Here is an 18394-nt window from a genome sequence, read left to right on the forward strand (position 1 = left end):
GTAAGTTTGTGTAGACACATTTTTAAAAGATAGAGACCCTATATTCAGTATAGCATGGGAGCTGAAAGTATATTATTTGCAAGCAGTCTGGGGTTTTTATCTCCCTTGCTGTGTGAAGAATAAAGAAATCTGTTTCTTAAGGGTATTATGAAGGTTCGTTTACCCAAGTATATCCTGTGCTTGCTGTGTGGGGGGTAGAGAGCTTGCTTTTATTTTGCAGAGACAGACTATAAACAAGTGTACACAGAAAATAGGAGAATTGCAGATTGTGATAAGAGTTTGGAGGGAAATAAACATAGTGAGGTGGGAAGAATAATTATGGTTTGGGGGTGTGAGAGTTGAAGGGGAAGGTGAGTTGGAGAAGGTGGCAGCTGGGGAAGGAAGAGGCGTTGAATGCAGAGGCGTTGAAGGGGGAGCCTGCTGCGCATGTCCGTGGGGAGGCCTGTGTGGCTGGAGCAGAAGTTGTTGAGGAGGATAATATTTATTTTATCACTAAATATGGATTTAGAGTTAGCAAAACAATTTAATGGTGAAGACAACTAAACACGTTAACAGCATAAGATGGGAGGAGAAGAGGCAGGGGCCAGGTCCTGTAGGGTTGGGGTCACAGGCTCACCTACCTTCAGGGCCAGGCTGGTACCTTGATGTAGTGAAGACAGTGTGACCTCACTTTCTTCAGTTTTTAATAGAGGCATGGGTGTAGGGAAATACTTCTCTAAGAAAAACAACAGTGTAAACACAATGATAAATGGCAAATGAGTAATATGAACGAGAGAATGATAATGGCACGTGGCTCTTGATCTCATTGTGGGAAACCCAGTGGGGACTGGGGGCAGCCCAGTCTTCTGGCCCTGACTAAAGGGCATGTGATCCTCAGTGCCAGCTGAGTGTTGCCATGTGGGAATGTGGGTCCCAGGTGCTAAATCTGCCAAGTTTTCCAGAGAACCAGAAATCTGAATTTCTATGTAAAATTCCCAGATTTAAAAATGTTGGCTCATGTTTTAGAAAACCTTATGATGGGTGGACAAAATTCATCTGTGGGCTGTAAGTCTGAAACATCTGCCGAAAGCTCTTTTATGCTGCAATAAAGGGGATTAAGTGCAGTGTGATGCCTGTTAATGTGTTAACTCTTCAGCCTTGTGCCCAGTACACAGCCAATAATGAGGGGAAAAAAGTCCTTTTTATTAATTGCACTGTTACTGTGTTTCATTGTCTTCACCGTTAATTTGTCTAGTTAACTCTAAATCCGTATTAAATAATATCCTACTCTTAAGTGATTAATGAATGTTAGTTGCTATTTGCTTATTAATTTAGTTTGTTCTATTAATTTGTTTGGCAAATTCTGTATTCTTGGGACAAAAGTAAACATTAGTCTAATTCATGTGATAAATGTAGAGAAGAATAAAGGATGAGCGTTTTGTGGTTCTCATTCTTGTTTTATTTCCCATCTCCGTCCTTTGCTTCCCTCACTTGTTCTTGCTTCTCAGCACACTTGGGTGTCATATCCTCCCAGCTGGTGTTGGCCGCGTGTAAGTGGGAAAGAAGTGTGGCAACAGTGCCATTGTAGACCAGGCGAAAGATGAGGGGACTGCAACCTTAAGACATGACGTCGTGTTTAATGAAGTACAAATGTGCCCAAAGCAAGTTTTTTGGGTTTTTTCCTGCAGAAAAATAGTCTTCATTTAGTAGGGCCTAACCCGCATAGTTTTGTATTACAAGGATCTTGTTTGGTGTGTTGCAATCCGTTGGCGATTGTCTTGGGGAATTTTATTCAGCACAAGCATCTCTAATGGTTCTGATCTCAAATTGGGTTAATTACTTGTTCATGTACTTTTTGGTCTTGTCTCTGTGTTAAAATTCTGGAGCATGACAGAGAGGAACACTAAGAGTAACAAAATCTACTTGAATATTTCTAGTCGATTAAAGGCTTATAAAAACACATCTTTTTCTCCCCAGAGGGTTTTCTTTTTGCACTGTATTAAAATGAGATCATTTTGTTGCGTCAACATGAGGCTAAAGACTTGAAAATAATCTTTTTTTTGTTTTTAGAAAAATCTTATCTGTAAATACAAGTTACTAATTGAATCAATATTTTTCTCTCTCAATTTTTGTTGCAGATCATGGAGGAAACAAATACGCAGATTGCTTGGCCATCAAAACTGAAGATTGGAGCCAAATCCAAGAAAGGTAAATTGTGACAGATGGAGAAATTGGTGGTTTTGATAATGGAGACTGTGAAATTACTGCAAGTTTGCCAGGGAGAAAATCAACTTTTATTCTTAGCATGTTTGTACCAAAATATTTGTCAAATAGCAATATTTTGGGGGGATTATAATAATTAAAAATAATATAGTACAACCTTTTATTCAACAACAGAAAAACATTTTTAAGTATTTTATTCTAATAGAAATGTTTTTCTAGAAGGCACTATAATCACTTATGACGGCAAGGATGCTTGTTCATTGGATGGCCGTGAGTCACGGTAACACTCCACATTTAATAATGTGTTTTCAGCACATAAACTCCCAATGTTTACATGTTAGGGATCTTGTTTATGTAGCATACTGATTTAGTAGCTTATTTTTTTCCCCTCCAATGTGATACAAACCTTAGATTTCCTTTCTTGACTGTTTCTTCTCCTCTTCATCTACCAGACAGTGAAGAACCCACTAGAGTTCTCTTTGTGGCTGAGATTTCCCTTGCCGGGCCTTTCCTCTGCTTTGTCCTTGAGGACACTAACCAATGCATGGATGGCCAGAAACGGAAGTATAGGCACACTTAGTTTTCTTCCAAGATTACATGATATTTTCAAATGACCTGCCTGTATGTATTTTTATGGATAGTTTTTCTTTTTAAAGTATAATCTTAGTCTCAACAAACTTTGTCATGCATACTTTATTAAAAGACACATTGCAATCATTAGGAGATAATGAAAAATATCATCAAACAATTAAAAACAAAAATCACTCCGCAAGCTGAGCCTTATCCATTGTGGTCTAGCTTTTTGTTGTTGCTGTTCAGTTTCATAATTGCTGTCCCTTCTCCCTAGGACTTTTATTGCTAAATGATACTAAACACTGCAACATTGCTCAATTTCCTTTTTTTTTTGAATCTAGATTGCCTTCTTTTAATCTTATTTTATTAGCGTTACTCATCACATGGAATGTAAATTATTTAAAAGTTATTGTTGTGGGTTTTGTTAGCTGGACTTCAATGGACTAGAATTCCTACAGAAACTCTGACAGTTACTTTCTTATTTGTGATCGTGTTTGCAAGAAATCAGAATCCTATGTGCTAGACAATCATAAGGAGATGTGAATTCCCAAGTATAATTTCATAACTTTTTATAAACCTTGCGTTTGCCAAATGTTATAAGTCATATTCTCAATTAATCATCAGTATGTTGAGATGTTCTATATTCATGACGCAGAAAAAGAAACTGCAATTAGTGGGTTTCTACCTATTTGGTTGTTGGTGGCCATTTAAAAATCCCTGGCGTACCTCTTGAGTAAATTGGAACTTGAACATAGGCCAGATCCTCTTTCCCTATTACCAGGTATTTTTACTTAAAGAATGAAATGAGCTTCATTACTATCCTAATAAAAATGTAATTTGATCAGTCTCCAAAGAAAACCTCCAAGGAAACATGAACATTAAAACAATTCCAGATAAATTTGGATGGCTTATTCTCTTGCATTACCCATGCTACAGTTTTCCCCCCACTATCATGAGAAACTGAGAATTGATTAATTTTTATTCAAAACGTGGTTACAACTTGAGATTTTAGATAATATGGAGATGAATAGATTAAATTCGTGTTTTAGATTAGTTTCCAGTCATTGACACACTTAACCCCCTTCAGAATGGCCATCTATATACCACATTTTGATTAGACATTTTACTTTGAAAATAAGAATATTTCAGCAGTACATTTGAGGGCATTTAGCATAATTTCCCACATGGTTAAGGTTAACTTTTGGAATTGTGCCTAAGAATTGATCCCTCTAGGCCTAGGTCCTCAGACATCATTTTATTTTTTATTATTTATGAAGTGCTATGAATGCACACAGTACTGTATGATGAGCAAAATGTGCCAAAAGAGAGAGATTGAGCTCAAGGAAGAGAGAAAAAAATCAAGAGTTTTTCTCAGAGGAATTTTCTATTCAGAATTTGCTTGAGTTGCTCTTATTACTTAAACACACAGCTGCTGAATCAGTTCTTGGCTAACATCCCTGATATGTATATTCCCATATTATTTAAAAAATAGTTTAATTCAGGGATGAAATTTGTTTGACTGTCATTTGTAATTAGTAAAAGGAAGATGAAAATGGCAGGAGGAACTTTAGACGGTAATTATTTGCTCTTTCATCTGATATAGTTATTCACCTCTGAATGTTGTAGAGGAAAGAGTTATTGGTCTTTATTTTAACCCTTCTTCATTCCAAACTATTATTATTCAAGAGACCACAGAATATAAATGTGCCTAGGGACTTGTGCCATGTTTTGGGTGATTATTAAATTCTAAATCCCATGGCAATGTGAAGATTTGGAATATACATTTAATCCCCACATGCTAGAGAGACAATACAGCCATGAGTTTGTGTTGTATTTTACTTTCTATATTTATGATGCTTATTGGTTGAATACTTGAACCTGGACAAAAATTTTTCATGGCTACTGTTACCCCAGTCTGGCCCCTTCTTTACCATATTGGAATTTAGTCCTGTGTTTTTCAAATGAGCTTCCACTAGTCCTGTCCAAACTTTATTTTTTAAACCTTCAATCCTTTATCAGAGTGGCTGTATGAGCAGCTGTATGGCTCCTTTGAGTGAAGTGCTTGTAGGATGCTGCCTGGCAAAAAGGCAAGAAGCCAACAGCGTGGGTTTGCCATCAATTAGAAAATTTAGATTCTTCTCTAAAGACTCTGGTTTAGTAGGTCTGGGGTGGAATTGGAAATCCATGTATTTAACAAGTTCCTCTGATAGTTCTTATGGTTAAGCTGAGTTTGAGAAACAAAAATCTCACCGTCTGACATGGAAATATCTTGATTTAGTCACTAAGGAGACCTTGTGTTCAAAAGGCAATAGATGGTGACTACAATTGAAAAACAGGTAAAGTCCCTCAACGGTCACTTCTCCTGGAGAATGTCCATCTTGGTTTCCAAAGAACTGCACTTTTATGGATTCATTAATTTTACGTTTCTGTCATCTTTGCAGTCAATTAACATGGATACATTTAGAGTGATAATAACCATTGTTCTGTGTCTGTGTGAAATATGATTTTGGTTAAAAGGCCATCGGGTGTTTGTCCTCTCTCTCTTCCCCTCCTTCTCCTTCGCCAGCCTCCCCGCCCTTCTTTCTTCCTTCTCTTTCACGCCTCTTCATTCCCCTTTAACCCTATAGAATATCGAGGAAAAAAATGTAACAAAACAATTACACTTAGTAAGCAGAGCATTTTGGGGAAGTGCGTGTTTTGTGATAGAAACTCAGGGACCAAAGAATTTAAAAAACATTCCTGAGTGTTTGATATTATTGGGAGGTTGAATCCTAATCAGAACCAGAAAGAACTGAAAATTGAAGATTCGATATAATGGACATTTAAATAGGTGACTGTAGGATTGTCTTAATGGGCGTCATGATTAAGAAAAACAAAACAATACTTAGTATTTCTTCAGTAATACATAAATTTATTTTGAGTGTAAGAAAGTAAAACTCTTTCCAACTCTTGGAGTCAGACTGCTAGAAGATTCTGCTTCACATAGAAAAATCTGAGGTTTCTGCCTGTGAGAACAGTATTTAAGAATGAATGTGTTTAATACTGTAAAACCTTACTAACAGAATAACTTCAGGCACTTATTAAAATTTTGAATATGCTATTCTGAATCACAGCCTTTTTTAAAACAAATACACCTTCATTAAAGTACAAATAGCATTTTGCACAAGTTTGACTGTTTTGCCAAATAGAAGTCCTGCCAGACCTGCCTTAACAAATAGATAAAAGTGATTTGTAGTGAGAATTTATCACACTGGTATGATTGTGCTGCGTGCTCCACGATGCTAGACGAGTTTGTTCCCTTAAATAAGAGAAACGTTTTTCTTACAGTCTTCTTTTTGCTCTGAATTTGCTCATCAATCTCTTTCTTCTTAGTCTGGCAAAGGTAAATGTGGGTAAAAATTGTTTAAAGTTTTTATGCCAAATTCCAAATAAATGAGGTCAGCATTAGTGAAGCTTTGTTGTCTTTTGTTCTGGTAAGGAGTTTTCCTGCAGAGTTTAACTAAGTGAGAGAAACTGTTCTCTGCAAGTTTTCTCTTGTGACCATTTAGGATGCCCCAGGACTAGCAGGCATGAAAGGTTTTTACTGGATTGCTTGATGTATCCTCGTTTGGAGGTGATTTGGCACCATGTCTGGCCATTCTCCTCCTCCTAGAATAAACAAGAGAATCATCAAAATTCCATGAGGTTTTATTATTTTTGGTTGCATTCCATCAGAACAAGCAATATCTAATAGAAAATCTTAGCATGAGAAAAATCATAGACCATTTCCTTTGTTTTTTCTAGGGAAAATGTTTTGTTGAGTGTATTTACACTTTTTTGGGGTATTCACATTGGATTAGTTGAGACTTTTAACATAGTGTTGCTCAAGGGTAGAGGGCAGAGAAGAGGTATGGCATGGTATGCTCGACCACAGTGTTTCCAGTGGTGGGTTGTGACCTATTGTGTATCAAAAATTAATCTAAGGGTCACAGCTAGCATGTAAAAAAAATACAACTAGATAGAAAAGAAAACATCAAAGTGTAAAAGTATTGTTTCATGAAATTTTCAGTCATATGTGTAACTGTTTATGTATGTGTATACAAACATACATACACATATATATGTTACTGGGTCATGGTATAAAATGAGTGACAAAGAAAGGTCAGAGAACAGTGTTCTAGGTGGCTAGTCCCCCCAAAGGGAAAAGAGTACATGTATTTTGTTCACCACTGTATCCCTAGTGCTGTAACCAGTACTTAGTTGGCACTCAGTAAATATTTGCAGATTGCTTGATAACTCAACTCAGTGATGGTTATAGTGGAACTACTAATACAGATGAGAATGTATATCACTAAGGTGTGTTGTGTAGGAAAAAGATTTAGAATCATGGCCTTCACACAAGAGTGGCATTCACTGTTCTGAAAAATATCAACTAAGGATGTCTTTTCTGTAGACCTATTAAGTGAACAAATGTGGGACACGATTTGTGGCTGAAGCTGATGTGGTTAAAGCTCCTCTTAGAGGTTTTGAGTAGTTCTAATGAGGAAAATGGAAGGAAACATAAGGAAAATGACCTGATCATTGTCCTTCATGAGACATATAAATGAGTGAGGCTCTGGTGCCATTCTTAGTATGCTTAACAAGACTTAATAAGGCTTAATAAGACTTAACAAGACCCAGCCTCCTGGTTGTGTTCCAGACCAGAGTTGTTTTGGTTGTGGCTATTTTAATTAGTATTTGGTTACATAATTGACATAGTAGTAGTAATATTTGGTACTACCGTTTGTTGATACCTATTGGAGCCAAGTGCTGCTAAATATTTTACATATATAATCTTATTTAATGATCAGAGCAACCCTATGAGTTAGGTGGTGATATTTTCATTTTATAGGTCAACAAACTAAGGCACATGAAGTAGAATAACTTGCCCAGGGTTTTACAGTTAGTAAGCAGCAGACCCCGAACTTGAACTCAGGTCTGTTTCAGAGCCCCAAATCCTCTATTCTAATGCCTTTTTTCACCCACACCTAGGTGAAATGATACCTTTCTTGATGCCTTTCCTTATTCCAGGGTGTTCTTTGACGAAGTATCCCATCAGCGACTATTGCCAGGTGCAGCTGCTTACGATCAGTAATAATAATAATCGGTTTCGTAATGGCTCAGTCCTTGGGAATTACAGAGACTTGAAGGTGGGCTAAGATTAGCATGCCCTTACTCTTATAGATAACACCTCCTTTTTCCAGGGGGAGTTAGGTTTAACAGTTAAAAAAACATGAAACCACTCATAGCTGCGTACACTTGTTAAAATGCCTACTTCTGAATTTTAACTTGGTATTTCATGTCCTCATGTGCTATTTCCTTAGGAAGAGACTTTTTGATTTGTCATTAAGCTAAACAACTTCTAAGATAGATTTGAAAGGAAAATAAGCTCAGAATGTGTTAGAGATTGCTTGGAGGGTTTTTGCTTGCCTTTTTGCTTTCAATCTTTAAAAGTAGTTCCTATGACCTGCCCAGGGACCCTTGAATTTCTGCTGGGTAGAAAGATTTTGTACTTAACGTTTTTGTATATTATTAATGTGACTGATCATCAATTGGTGAGTGCTAATTGGGGGCCAAGAGTAGGAATTCAGCTAAAGAGCTGGACAAGTTGTATGCAGTATACTAGTAGTCACTACAGTTAGAGAAAGCATGGTCTAACTAGGACCTCTCAGAGGAAGGTGGGGATCTGGGGTATTTTTAGTTCTTGAAGATCCCAGTATACTTAAACAATAAAAGGCTTATAAAAATTAACCTATGTTTTAAACATATAATTTGTCAGTATATCTATTTCTTCATGAATAACCTCATTTGCACATAGTGCCAAATGTGCAAATTTGAGATTCTTTCTGAATACGTGTGGCTCTTGCACACACCCTATTTTATAGGTCAGATGATTCATGCTATGTGGCACATTATCAGGACTGAGGACCTGAGCTTAGGTTCATTTCTTGATCTCCAACTGGTTCCTCTTTCTTCCCTTCCGAAGGCCCCAAGGATTGGCTTACTTGTTCATCTTGTAACTGCCACAAACTTTCCAATCTTTTCTCTCTCCTGTATCAAGGCCAGAGAGGAAGATGGTCTTAGCTTTGCAATTGTCCTCTCAAACCTGAAATAAGCAAATTCAGCTGGTGTTTTTTTAGAGCGATATTTTCCGTTGACTTAGTAAGGAAACAGATTTGGAGTAGAATGGAAACAAATTGGAAGTGGAATGGAGAGGTAAGAAAGTAAGTGGAAAAAGTGAAAATGTCAAGAGAATGAGAAGACAAGCCAGAGGCTGGGAGAAAATATTTGCACAAGACGTATCTGATCAAGGACTGTTACCCAAAATATACAAAGAACTTTTTAAAACTCAACAATGAGGAAATGAGCAATGCAGTTAAAAAATGGGCAAAAGATCTGAACAGACACCTCACTGAAGAATATGGCAAATAAGTGTATGAAAAGGTGCTCAACATCATATGTAATTAGGGAATTGCAAATTAAAACAATGAGATGCTACTATACACCTATTAGAATGGGTGAAATCCAAAACACCGACAACACCAAATACTAAGGATATGGAGCAAAAGGAACGCTCATTCATTGCTGGTGGGGATGCCAGATGGAACAGCCAAGACAGGCAGTTTCATAGAAAACTAAGTATACTCTTACCATATGATTCAGCAATTACATTGCTTGATATTTTCCCAAAGGAGCTGAAAACTGATGTCCCTAGAAAAACCTCCACATGAATGTGTATAGTAGCTTTATTCGTAATTACCAAAACCTGGAGGCACCCAAGATGTCCTTCAGTAGGAGGATGGATAAACACACTGTGGTACCTCCAGAGAATGGAATATTATTCAGTGCTAAAAGGAAATGACTTGTCAAGCTACAAAAAGACGCGAAGGAACATTAAATGTATATTACTAAGTGAGATTAGCCAGATGTACTGTATGGTTCCAACTATCTGACATTGTGGAAAAGACAAAACTATAGAGACAGCAAAAAGATTAGTGGTTAGTGGTTTCTAAAGGTTTGAGTGGGAAGAAGGATGAATAGGCAGAGGACAGAGGATTTTTAGGCCAGGGAAACTAGTCTGTATGATCTAAAATGCTAGATGCATGTCATTATACATTTGTCAAAACCCATAGAATGGGTTGTGATGTTGATGGTGCAAGAGGTGGTGCCTGTGTGCAGGGAGTGGCATGTGAGAACTCTGAACTTTCCACTCAGTTTTGCTATGAACCTGAAACTGCTCTAAAAAATAGTCTATATCAAAAAAAAAAAAAAATAGTCAAAGATATTGGGTACAACACTTTAATCAGCATTTTAAAGTGTACTACATGCAAAGATAATGTTATATGATCAATAACTCCTTAATGTGTAAGTTTAAAAGCACCATGAAATCTCTTCAGAACCTATGAAAAGTTTTATGTAATAAAAAAAATGAGGCAAAGAAAGTGAGAAGGATGGTTACACAGTAAATCATACTTTTTTATTCCTTAGGAGGTGACTGGAGCCAAGTCATGATCTTTCTTAGATCACCTGCCTCTGTGACTGCTGTCTCCCTTTTTGGGAGAGCTCATTCTCCCTCAGTCCTCTTGTTTCCTGAACAGATGTTTTAAGTCCTGTGCCTTTAGTGAAGAAAACGCCATCCCAGCATCCCCTCCATCTGCAGTTCTTCCCTCCTCTGAGGAGGAAGGACAAAAATATTTCTTATTTGCTTACCTGGTAATAGGCACTGTGCTAGATGTTACCTCTGTTATCTCTTTAATCTTCATAATAACCCACATGAATGACCGTTATTATCCCCGTTATACACGTTAATAACTGATGCAGAGAGGTGATAGAACTTGTTTGATGTCTGACGTAGACTTTGAATTGATGGATTTAGGATATCATCTTTGATTTCCAAGTTCAGGGTATTTCCCTCCATGCCAGGAGCATGCGCATAGGTGCCAATGGTGAGTGTGTGGTCATCAAAGGAATGAAGATTCGCCAGCACATTCATTTAAGAAAACCCAGACTTTGAATATGTTTCTTGATTATCTTCTTCAAGAAGAAAGGCAATCCTAAGTCCTTACCCACATTTTAGAAGCATACTGGACATCTATCTTGTAAAGTTTTTCAACCTAGATTTCTTTTTATTATTCTCTGTGCTTTTTGCTGTATCTTTCTTTCCTTTTCTCCTCTTTTGAAACCCATTAATGTTTTTACTGGGATTTATATACCTTTATCTGGAGTAGTGGTTCTCAACCTGGCATGTTTTTATCCCCCAGGGGACATTTGGCGGTATCTGGAGATATTTTTGGTTGTCACAATTGGGAGTGGTGTTACTGGCATCTAGTGGGTAGAGGCCAGGGATGATGCTAAACATCCTACAGGGCTCAGGACAGCCCACACAACAGGAATTATCCAGCGCAAAATGTCGATAGTGTGAGGTGGAAAATGCTGAGCTTAGAAGAGTGGGCATGATTATCAGGAGACTGCTGTCTGCATAGCACTGGATTCTCACTAGAACATGTCATGAAACCTGGTGCATTGTGTAACTGGCTTCCTTTCACAGCATTAGGAACAGGGTAGTTTATCTGTATGAGTGACTCCTGAAGGAGCACTGTACATATGTAACAACATAGGTGAACCGACAGAATTTCAGTAAAAGAGACAAAACATGGTAGGATGGCAGATTTTGGAAGCCAGTTTGCAATCAATTTTGAATGATATAGTTTGTGCAACTTCAGCTGCTTGTTTATTCTCCATCAGTGTTTCAACCAGTGTTTTAAGTTGTGCCTGTGATTCAGTGCTAGGGAATGGACCAGCTGCCCGCCTAGTTCCCGCTGTCTGCGTCTTCTATTCCTCTTTTCTGGAATGTGTAGTTGTGATAACTGTGACAGTCTCTGGGGTTTATGACCATATTTGAACACCACAGTGGTGCACTATGCTCCTGTCTTGGCCTGGAGATGGGCACCAAATTTCCATGGTTTCCCAAACCCTTTGTGGCCTTGCTCTGGTTTTTCTTTGCTCCATCAGTCACGGCATTGCTGGACAGGATTCAGTGACATCTGTCAGGCCTGTCAGTAGCAATTAAATTATTTTCATGAAGCCTTTTTGCAGTTGCAAACCTAACTGAGGTACCATGTGACATTTCTCATTAGCTAAGGAAAATAACTTAAATCAGAGTGGCATCCTCATTTCTTCGAATGTCCTTTTTGTGCCATTGAAGGTGGTTTGTGGCTTTTTATTACATTTTTATACAAACGTTGGTACTAACAGACATTTTTTTAAATTAAGGTTATGATGGTTAACAACCTTGTGAAATTACAGTTGTACATCATTATTAGTCATGTTGTAGGTACACCACTTCACCCCTAGTGCCCTCCCCCACCCCCCTTTCCCCTGGTAACCACCGATCAGTTCTCTTTCTAACAGACTTTTTTATCAAGCAATATAAGAGAGATGTCAGGAATGAGGAGTTACAGTCTCTTTATATCTTGCTGTAAGGAATTACTCTTAAAGCAGAAGAAGTCCTGCCTGAAATAAGATGAAAACATTGCATATGTATGTTTTTGGCTGTTTGGTCTATGCAAATAGTTATGTATTATTACTTTATGAAAATGGACTCATTCTGCACACACACATTCTGCAATTGGATTTGTTCTCTTAAAAAATGAGAATATACAACTATGTCCTGGGGGGCTTTGGGGAGAAAAAGAAGGAAAAAAAAAAAGAAGATTGGCAACAGTTGTTAGCTCAGGTGCCAATCTTTAAAAAAAAGAAGAAGATATCTTTCATAAAAGCACATAAATAATAAAAATATTTTTGTAGCTTTATGAAATGCCCTTGTATGTATGTGGGATATGGATATATTATAATATGTTTTGACAAATCTGTTTTGATGGGCATTGTGTTATGTTATATTTTTTCCTACAATGAATGTCAAATTTATTTGTTTACTTGCACAAGCTTTTCTGTTGCATAAACTCTTACAAATAGAATTCTTAGGGGCCAGCCGTGTAGCTGAGTGGTTAAGTTCGCACGCTCTGCTTCAGCAGCCCAGGGTTTGCTGATTTGGGTCCTGGGTGTAGACCTACACACCACTTGTCAGGCCATGCTGTGGTGGCATCCCACATAAGAGAATTAGTATGACCTACAATTGGGATATACAACTATATACTGGGGCTTTGGGGAGAAAAAAAAAGAGGAAGATTGGCAACAGATGTTGGCTCAGGGCCAATCTTCTTCACCAAAAAGAAAAAAGCGTACTTTAAAAAAACCAAACAAACCTACCTTTAGGGGAAAAAAAAGAATTCTTAGGTAACACGTAATGAGAAACTTTAATATTTCTCAGGATTGCCACATTGTCCTCTCTGATGACTATTGAACTCCTACCGGGCAGGGACTGGATTCTAGAAAGCGAAATAGCTCTTCTCTCCTATCTTTGCCACCACTGTGCTTTCCCATCCTTGGCTGGTCTAAATAGTGAAAAATATGTTGTCTCATGCAATTCCTTAATAGAGAAGTTGACATTTTTCATCCATTTACAGAACACTTATTCGTATTATTCTGTGAATTGTTCGTCCTTACCTTTTGTTGGTTTATTCATAGCCTTTCCCTGTTCTAGTGAGTTGTTCATCTTTTTTCTAATGAAATAAAAATATTTAAATTGTTTTTTCTACTCAGAAGTTTGATTGCTTATGCTTCTCTCTCATTTCTCCAAACGACTCATTTCTCACCATTAATATTTGTTTACAAGTAATATATGGATCATTTCTATTTCAAACTGGAAAGAAATGAATTGACCTTAAATAGTTATAGTGTATTAATTTTTGAAGGACTATAGAAGAGTATGCATTAACATTTAGGGCATTGAATTTTTGAAGTAAACTGTTTAAAGATTAGATCTTCAATATTAACATGGAAATTTTATACATGCACACACGTGTATGGATATATATATATATATGTATGTTTGTGTGCCAAGGTATGAGAAATGCTCAAAATATTATGCAAGAGGCATTGAATTTTTAAGTTTTGTTGGTGTAACAGAAACAAGATGCAGTAAATTCTGTGGCTCTATATCCATGTATTGGGCTTTGGTTTTGTGTTCTGGTGGAAACAGTTTCTGAAATTTTTTCTAATCCCTTATATTCAAGAGAAGGATGCTTCTATACATTATTTTGGATTGACTTGCATTCTATTTCTACACCATCTCCATTCTAGAATGGAGTCTATGAACAAGAGTATTTAGTTTTTGGAATAATTGACACTTGGTTCACTTAATAGAACAAAACCCACCTTCTGCGTTGCTCTATTTCAGAAGTGTCCCTTTGGTTTCTTTGTCTGTGTTGTCCATGCTCTTTCTCAAATCTGATACAGCACCAAGGAATCCTGACTTACTTCACTTAGCTTGGACATATGTGAGAATTTTGGAAAGTGATGGAGAAGAAAGGAAAGAAGACTTTCAGCCACCAAAGATAAACAGTCACGCACCACATGACAAGATTTCACTCAACGACCACATATATGACAGAGGTCCCGTAAGATTAGTACCATATAGCCTATGTGCGTAGCAGGCTATACCATCTAGGTTTGTGTAAGTACACTCTATGTTGTTCACACAATGACAAAATTGCCTGATGATGCATTTCTCAGAATATATCCTCGTTGTTAAGCAACACATGACTGTACATATTTGAGGTCAAATAATATGTCCCTATTTCCTTTGCTTTCATCATCAAATGGGTATATTCTAATCTAATCCTCTTGGGGTTTCTCCTTAGGTCAGTGCCTACCAGATTTTACATCGTAGGCGAGTTATGTAACTCTCTTTCCACACCTGTAAAGTGTAATATCTGTATAGTCTAGGTTTGAAAATTCACTAAGTTTCATGGCAAAATATATGTTAGTTTTGAGTGAAGTTTGTTTTACAAACATTGACTTATCTTCTGTTCCCCAACCTTTATGCCATTTCACACCTTTACATATTCTCTGTTGGCTGTAGAAGGACATCTTCCACCCTTCTTTTTCCAACTGGTCAACTCCTAGTCATTCTTCTACATTCGTCTCAGATGATGTGGCTTCCTGGAAAGCTTCACCCACACTTGAGATGGAGTTTAATACTCAGTTCCCTGCACTAACTCAGTACTTTATACATACTTACATTTTGGCATTTTTCATGCTTGTGTCATATCAGTCTAGGCAGTTGCCTTTTCTTCTGGACTGTGAGCTCATAGACCCATGTCAAAGGCCACCATGTCTTATTCCCTTCCATGTGCATGATGCCTACTGGGAAGGTGAAGTTATAAACTGTCAGTTAAAGTTTATGTTATCATTTAGGTTTAGAATAAATTTGAAATTAATTCAATGATTTAACTCATTCCGGTATCTTCTGAGTAACTTTTGAGAAGATGAAAAATGGCCCTGGCAGCTAGGCTGCAGTGTTCCCCATTGAACATAAATACCTTTTATAAAATAGAAATAATCAGACAGGGCTACTCCTTGAGTAAGTCTGAAGCCAGACTGAGACCGGACACTTTGCAACCACAAAAGTAATTAAACATCCCTTTCATGACTGACATGAGTGATTGCTACTGCTTTACTGACAATGATTCCAACTCAGCATTAATGCTCTGCCTTCTAGATTAAATTTGCCAAGACTCATTCAGTGAACTGCACCTACTTCCTGACAACTTCCAGTCCAAATCTGACCACTACTTTTCTAAATCCTCCTTGGAATCTCCCAGAACAAACCCCAATTCTATAATAAGCTTCCTTTAGTTTCCTATTTAGATGCCCCAGTTCCTTTGGCGTACTCTCTGTCTTGCTGTAGGAAGCTAAAGAAAGCTCACTCGATTTACTACAGATGTGTTCTTGGGGGTCTTTGGCTAGTGGGCATCGTAGTGAATGTTGGAGGAACTTAAAGAAGCATTGATGTCAGTCTCTGCCCTTTGGATACTTAGAGTTTGGCCAGGGTTTCCTGCCCTACTCACTTTAAACAAATTTTTTAAAATAGTGTTGTTTGTTGTCAGGACTAGAATAGTTCAGAGGAGGAGGAGAAGAGTGCAAGCCACAGCCAAGAGAAATATTCCTTAGGAGTTGGTAGTTCCTACTGTGGATCTCAAAAGGGTGGGTAGGAGTGGGGCATTCTGTGTGGGAAAGGTTCAAAGCTGACCAGGATCGTTGTGTGCTGGAGGAAGAGAAGAGGCTGCTTGGTGAAAGGGAAAGACTTGGAAGAGTTGGTGGCCAATAAGGTTAGGTGGGTAGGGCAGATCAGTGAGGGCCATAACCTCATGAGAACGTCGTCTGTCCTGTAGACAGTGGAAAGCCTGGGTAGGGGGTGGTCACAGGAGATAATTGATAGCTGTCATAGGAAGGGCAGTAGGTCATATTTGATGGTAGTGGGATCAAGGAGACTTCTTGAAAGGGAAATCAGCAGAACGTGGTGGCTTGACAAAAGCAAAGAATTGGGTAGTTGGCTGCTGTAGCAGATGTTGTTGATATGCTCATGGCCTGCCTCTGAGTTTACCTGTGGTGGGGGTGTCCCACGCACACTGACAACTTCCCACCTCAAGTGCTGGCTGCCTGAGCTTCTCTAGCGGAGCATTTGTCCAGCACTGCCGGAGCTTCCTCCTCTAGTTCAGAGCAGCCCAGAAGTGCTGGCGATGATGCTGGTGAGTGAAGTCTCCCAGGGGCACCCTTCAACCAACAAAGGACTGGAGTCAGAAAACAAATGTCCGGTTTCTCCTTACCTCTGCGGGACAATTCTGAGGCACATTATTCATGTCTCCTCAGAATACCCCCAGGGCGTTGAGCACCAGCAGTGACTGCTCCATACCACTCCCTTTCTTGGCTTTCCTCTCTCCTCACTCATATTTTCCTTACTCCCTAACTTATGCTTCCTGGGATCACCTCCCAAATACGTTATCCCAAGTAACACACACTAACCCAAGTCCTTGTCTCAATGTCTTCTTGAGGAGAACCCAGACTGAGATGGGTATCCTGGATGATTGGGATAATTATTATGCAATAAAAAAATGGAGTTGGCATCCTTTCCATAATTAATTAATGACTCTGTTGTTTAGTGAAAAAAATGACTGCAGTCACCTCAACTTTATTTTATATATCAGTGCAGGAATATGGCAAAATGATTTAGAGTTCATTGCTCATTTTGAGGAAAAAAGTTGCTCTAAACCATCTGCAAAAGTATTAAAATGATCCCAAGTGGAACATAGGCACTTGAAGCAGTTTCCAGGCACATTAGATTATTGTCAACAAAAAGAAAAATATACACTATGGGGAGAAGCAAGAAGAAAGAAAGAGTTTGGAAACCCATGATTTTAGCAGGTCAGGGAAAAGAATGTCAGCGGGCAAGCAGGGCAGGAGCCCCAGCTCCCTCACCTGGATATCATCCAGGTGGTGTAGGAATCCCAGCTGATTGGCAGCTATGATGTGATTCTTGCCAGGTAAGGGAGCATGAATGATCGATCACAGGGGAAGGGACCTGCCATAGGATCATTCCTGTCTACTTGTACTCTCCTGAAAGTCATGGTTAGTGACTTGAGCCAAGTTAGGAAAAATATTTCCGTTACTAACAATATAGTTGTTAAGTGTGCTCCTTGGGGATCCTGGAATATTTACTTGACAGTAATAAGCATTAGAGTTTCATTCTTTTCCTATTTTTCCTCATGATCACATTAGCATCCAAATATTTTAAAAGTCAGCACTTGATAGAGTTTTATAGACAAATGGCAAGCAAGTTACGTATAACTAAAGAAGCCATGAATCCATCCGGTTTCCATGAACAATCATACCTTCAGGATTTGGAACTGATGCTTGACTGAAAAGATGCCCACACAGGGGTGGTCCTGTCCATTACATTCTCTTAGGAAATGAAGCCCTGGCTTTCCTTAGTGCTGTGTTTTACATTGGCCCTATTCTAGAAGGAAAGGAATAGTGTTTATTGATGCTTTTTTCTCCTAAAATCTATTAGAGATTCTTACTTGTATTGAAATGAGTTTAAAACATGTATTGTTTGTTCACCATTTAATGAATTTTGGAGCGTCCATATGTATTATCACTTTTTAATGTTCTCGTCAGTCATATGAATTAAGGAATAAAATAAAACTCGAATTCTTTTTGGGGGCATTTTTTTTAAAAAATCAGAAATGTTCATCTCCATTGTAGGAAAGTAAAATTAAGTAATGATCACATTATTGACCTTTGAGAGAGCAACAAAATCTAGAGTACAATCAGTCAGGAAAGGAAGAGGCAGCAACTAATATTTAAGTGTGCCTCTCTGTGGAGGGAGATAGTAGTAGACGGGTAGTTTCTTGACACATTGGTGGGTTGAGGTGAAGTGAGTTTATTTTTCTTTTACTGTTTTGTTCTTTCTTTTCCTATAAGAATAAAAGTCACTTGAGGGAACTTCTAGGCTGAGCAAGTGTAGGGAAGAGATTGACGCTAGAGAAAGTGAGCAGAGCTTAGGGTGAAGCCACCCCTTGCAGGGCTTGATTTAGAAGAACAGGTGTTGGGGCTGAGGTTAATTAGCCTTGGGCTGTTCACTCACTCTGAGTCCTTCCACTAACACTATGCTCATTTTAGTGAAATAACCCAGTTTAAT

At 38.2% G+C, this 18394-nt stretch overlaps 1 protein-coding gene across 6 annotated transcripts in view; it reads left to right on the plus strand.

Moving 5' to 3' along the window:
* BICC1 (BicC family RNA binding protein 1) overlaps positions 1-18394 on the plus strand; it is a 266280-nt gene that overhangs the window by 158143 nt on the left and 89743 nt on the right. For all 6 annotated transcript variants that reach the window (XM_070262741.1, XM_023643462.2, XM_070262742.1 and 3 more), the window contains exon 3: positions 2118-2187. In XM_070262741.1, coding sequence (XP_070118842.1) covers positions 2118-2187 — 70 coding nt within the window. The remainder of the gene's footprint in view (positions 1-2117; positions 2188-18394) is intronic.

Source organism: Equus caballus, chromosome 1 (genome assembly GCF_041296265.1).
Source record: "Equus caballus isolate H_3958 breed thoroughbred chromosome 1, TB-T2T, whole genome shotgun sequence".
In the NCBI taxonomy this organism is placed as follows: domain Eukaryota; kingdom Metazoa; phylum Chordata; class Mammalia; order Perissodactyla; family Equidae; genus Equus; species Equus caballus.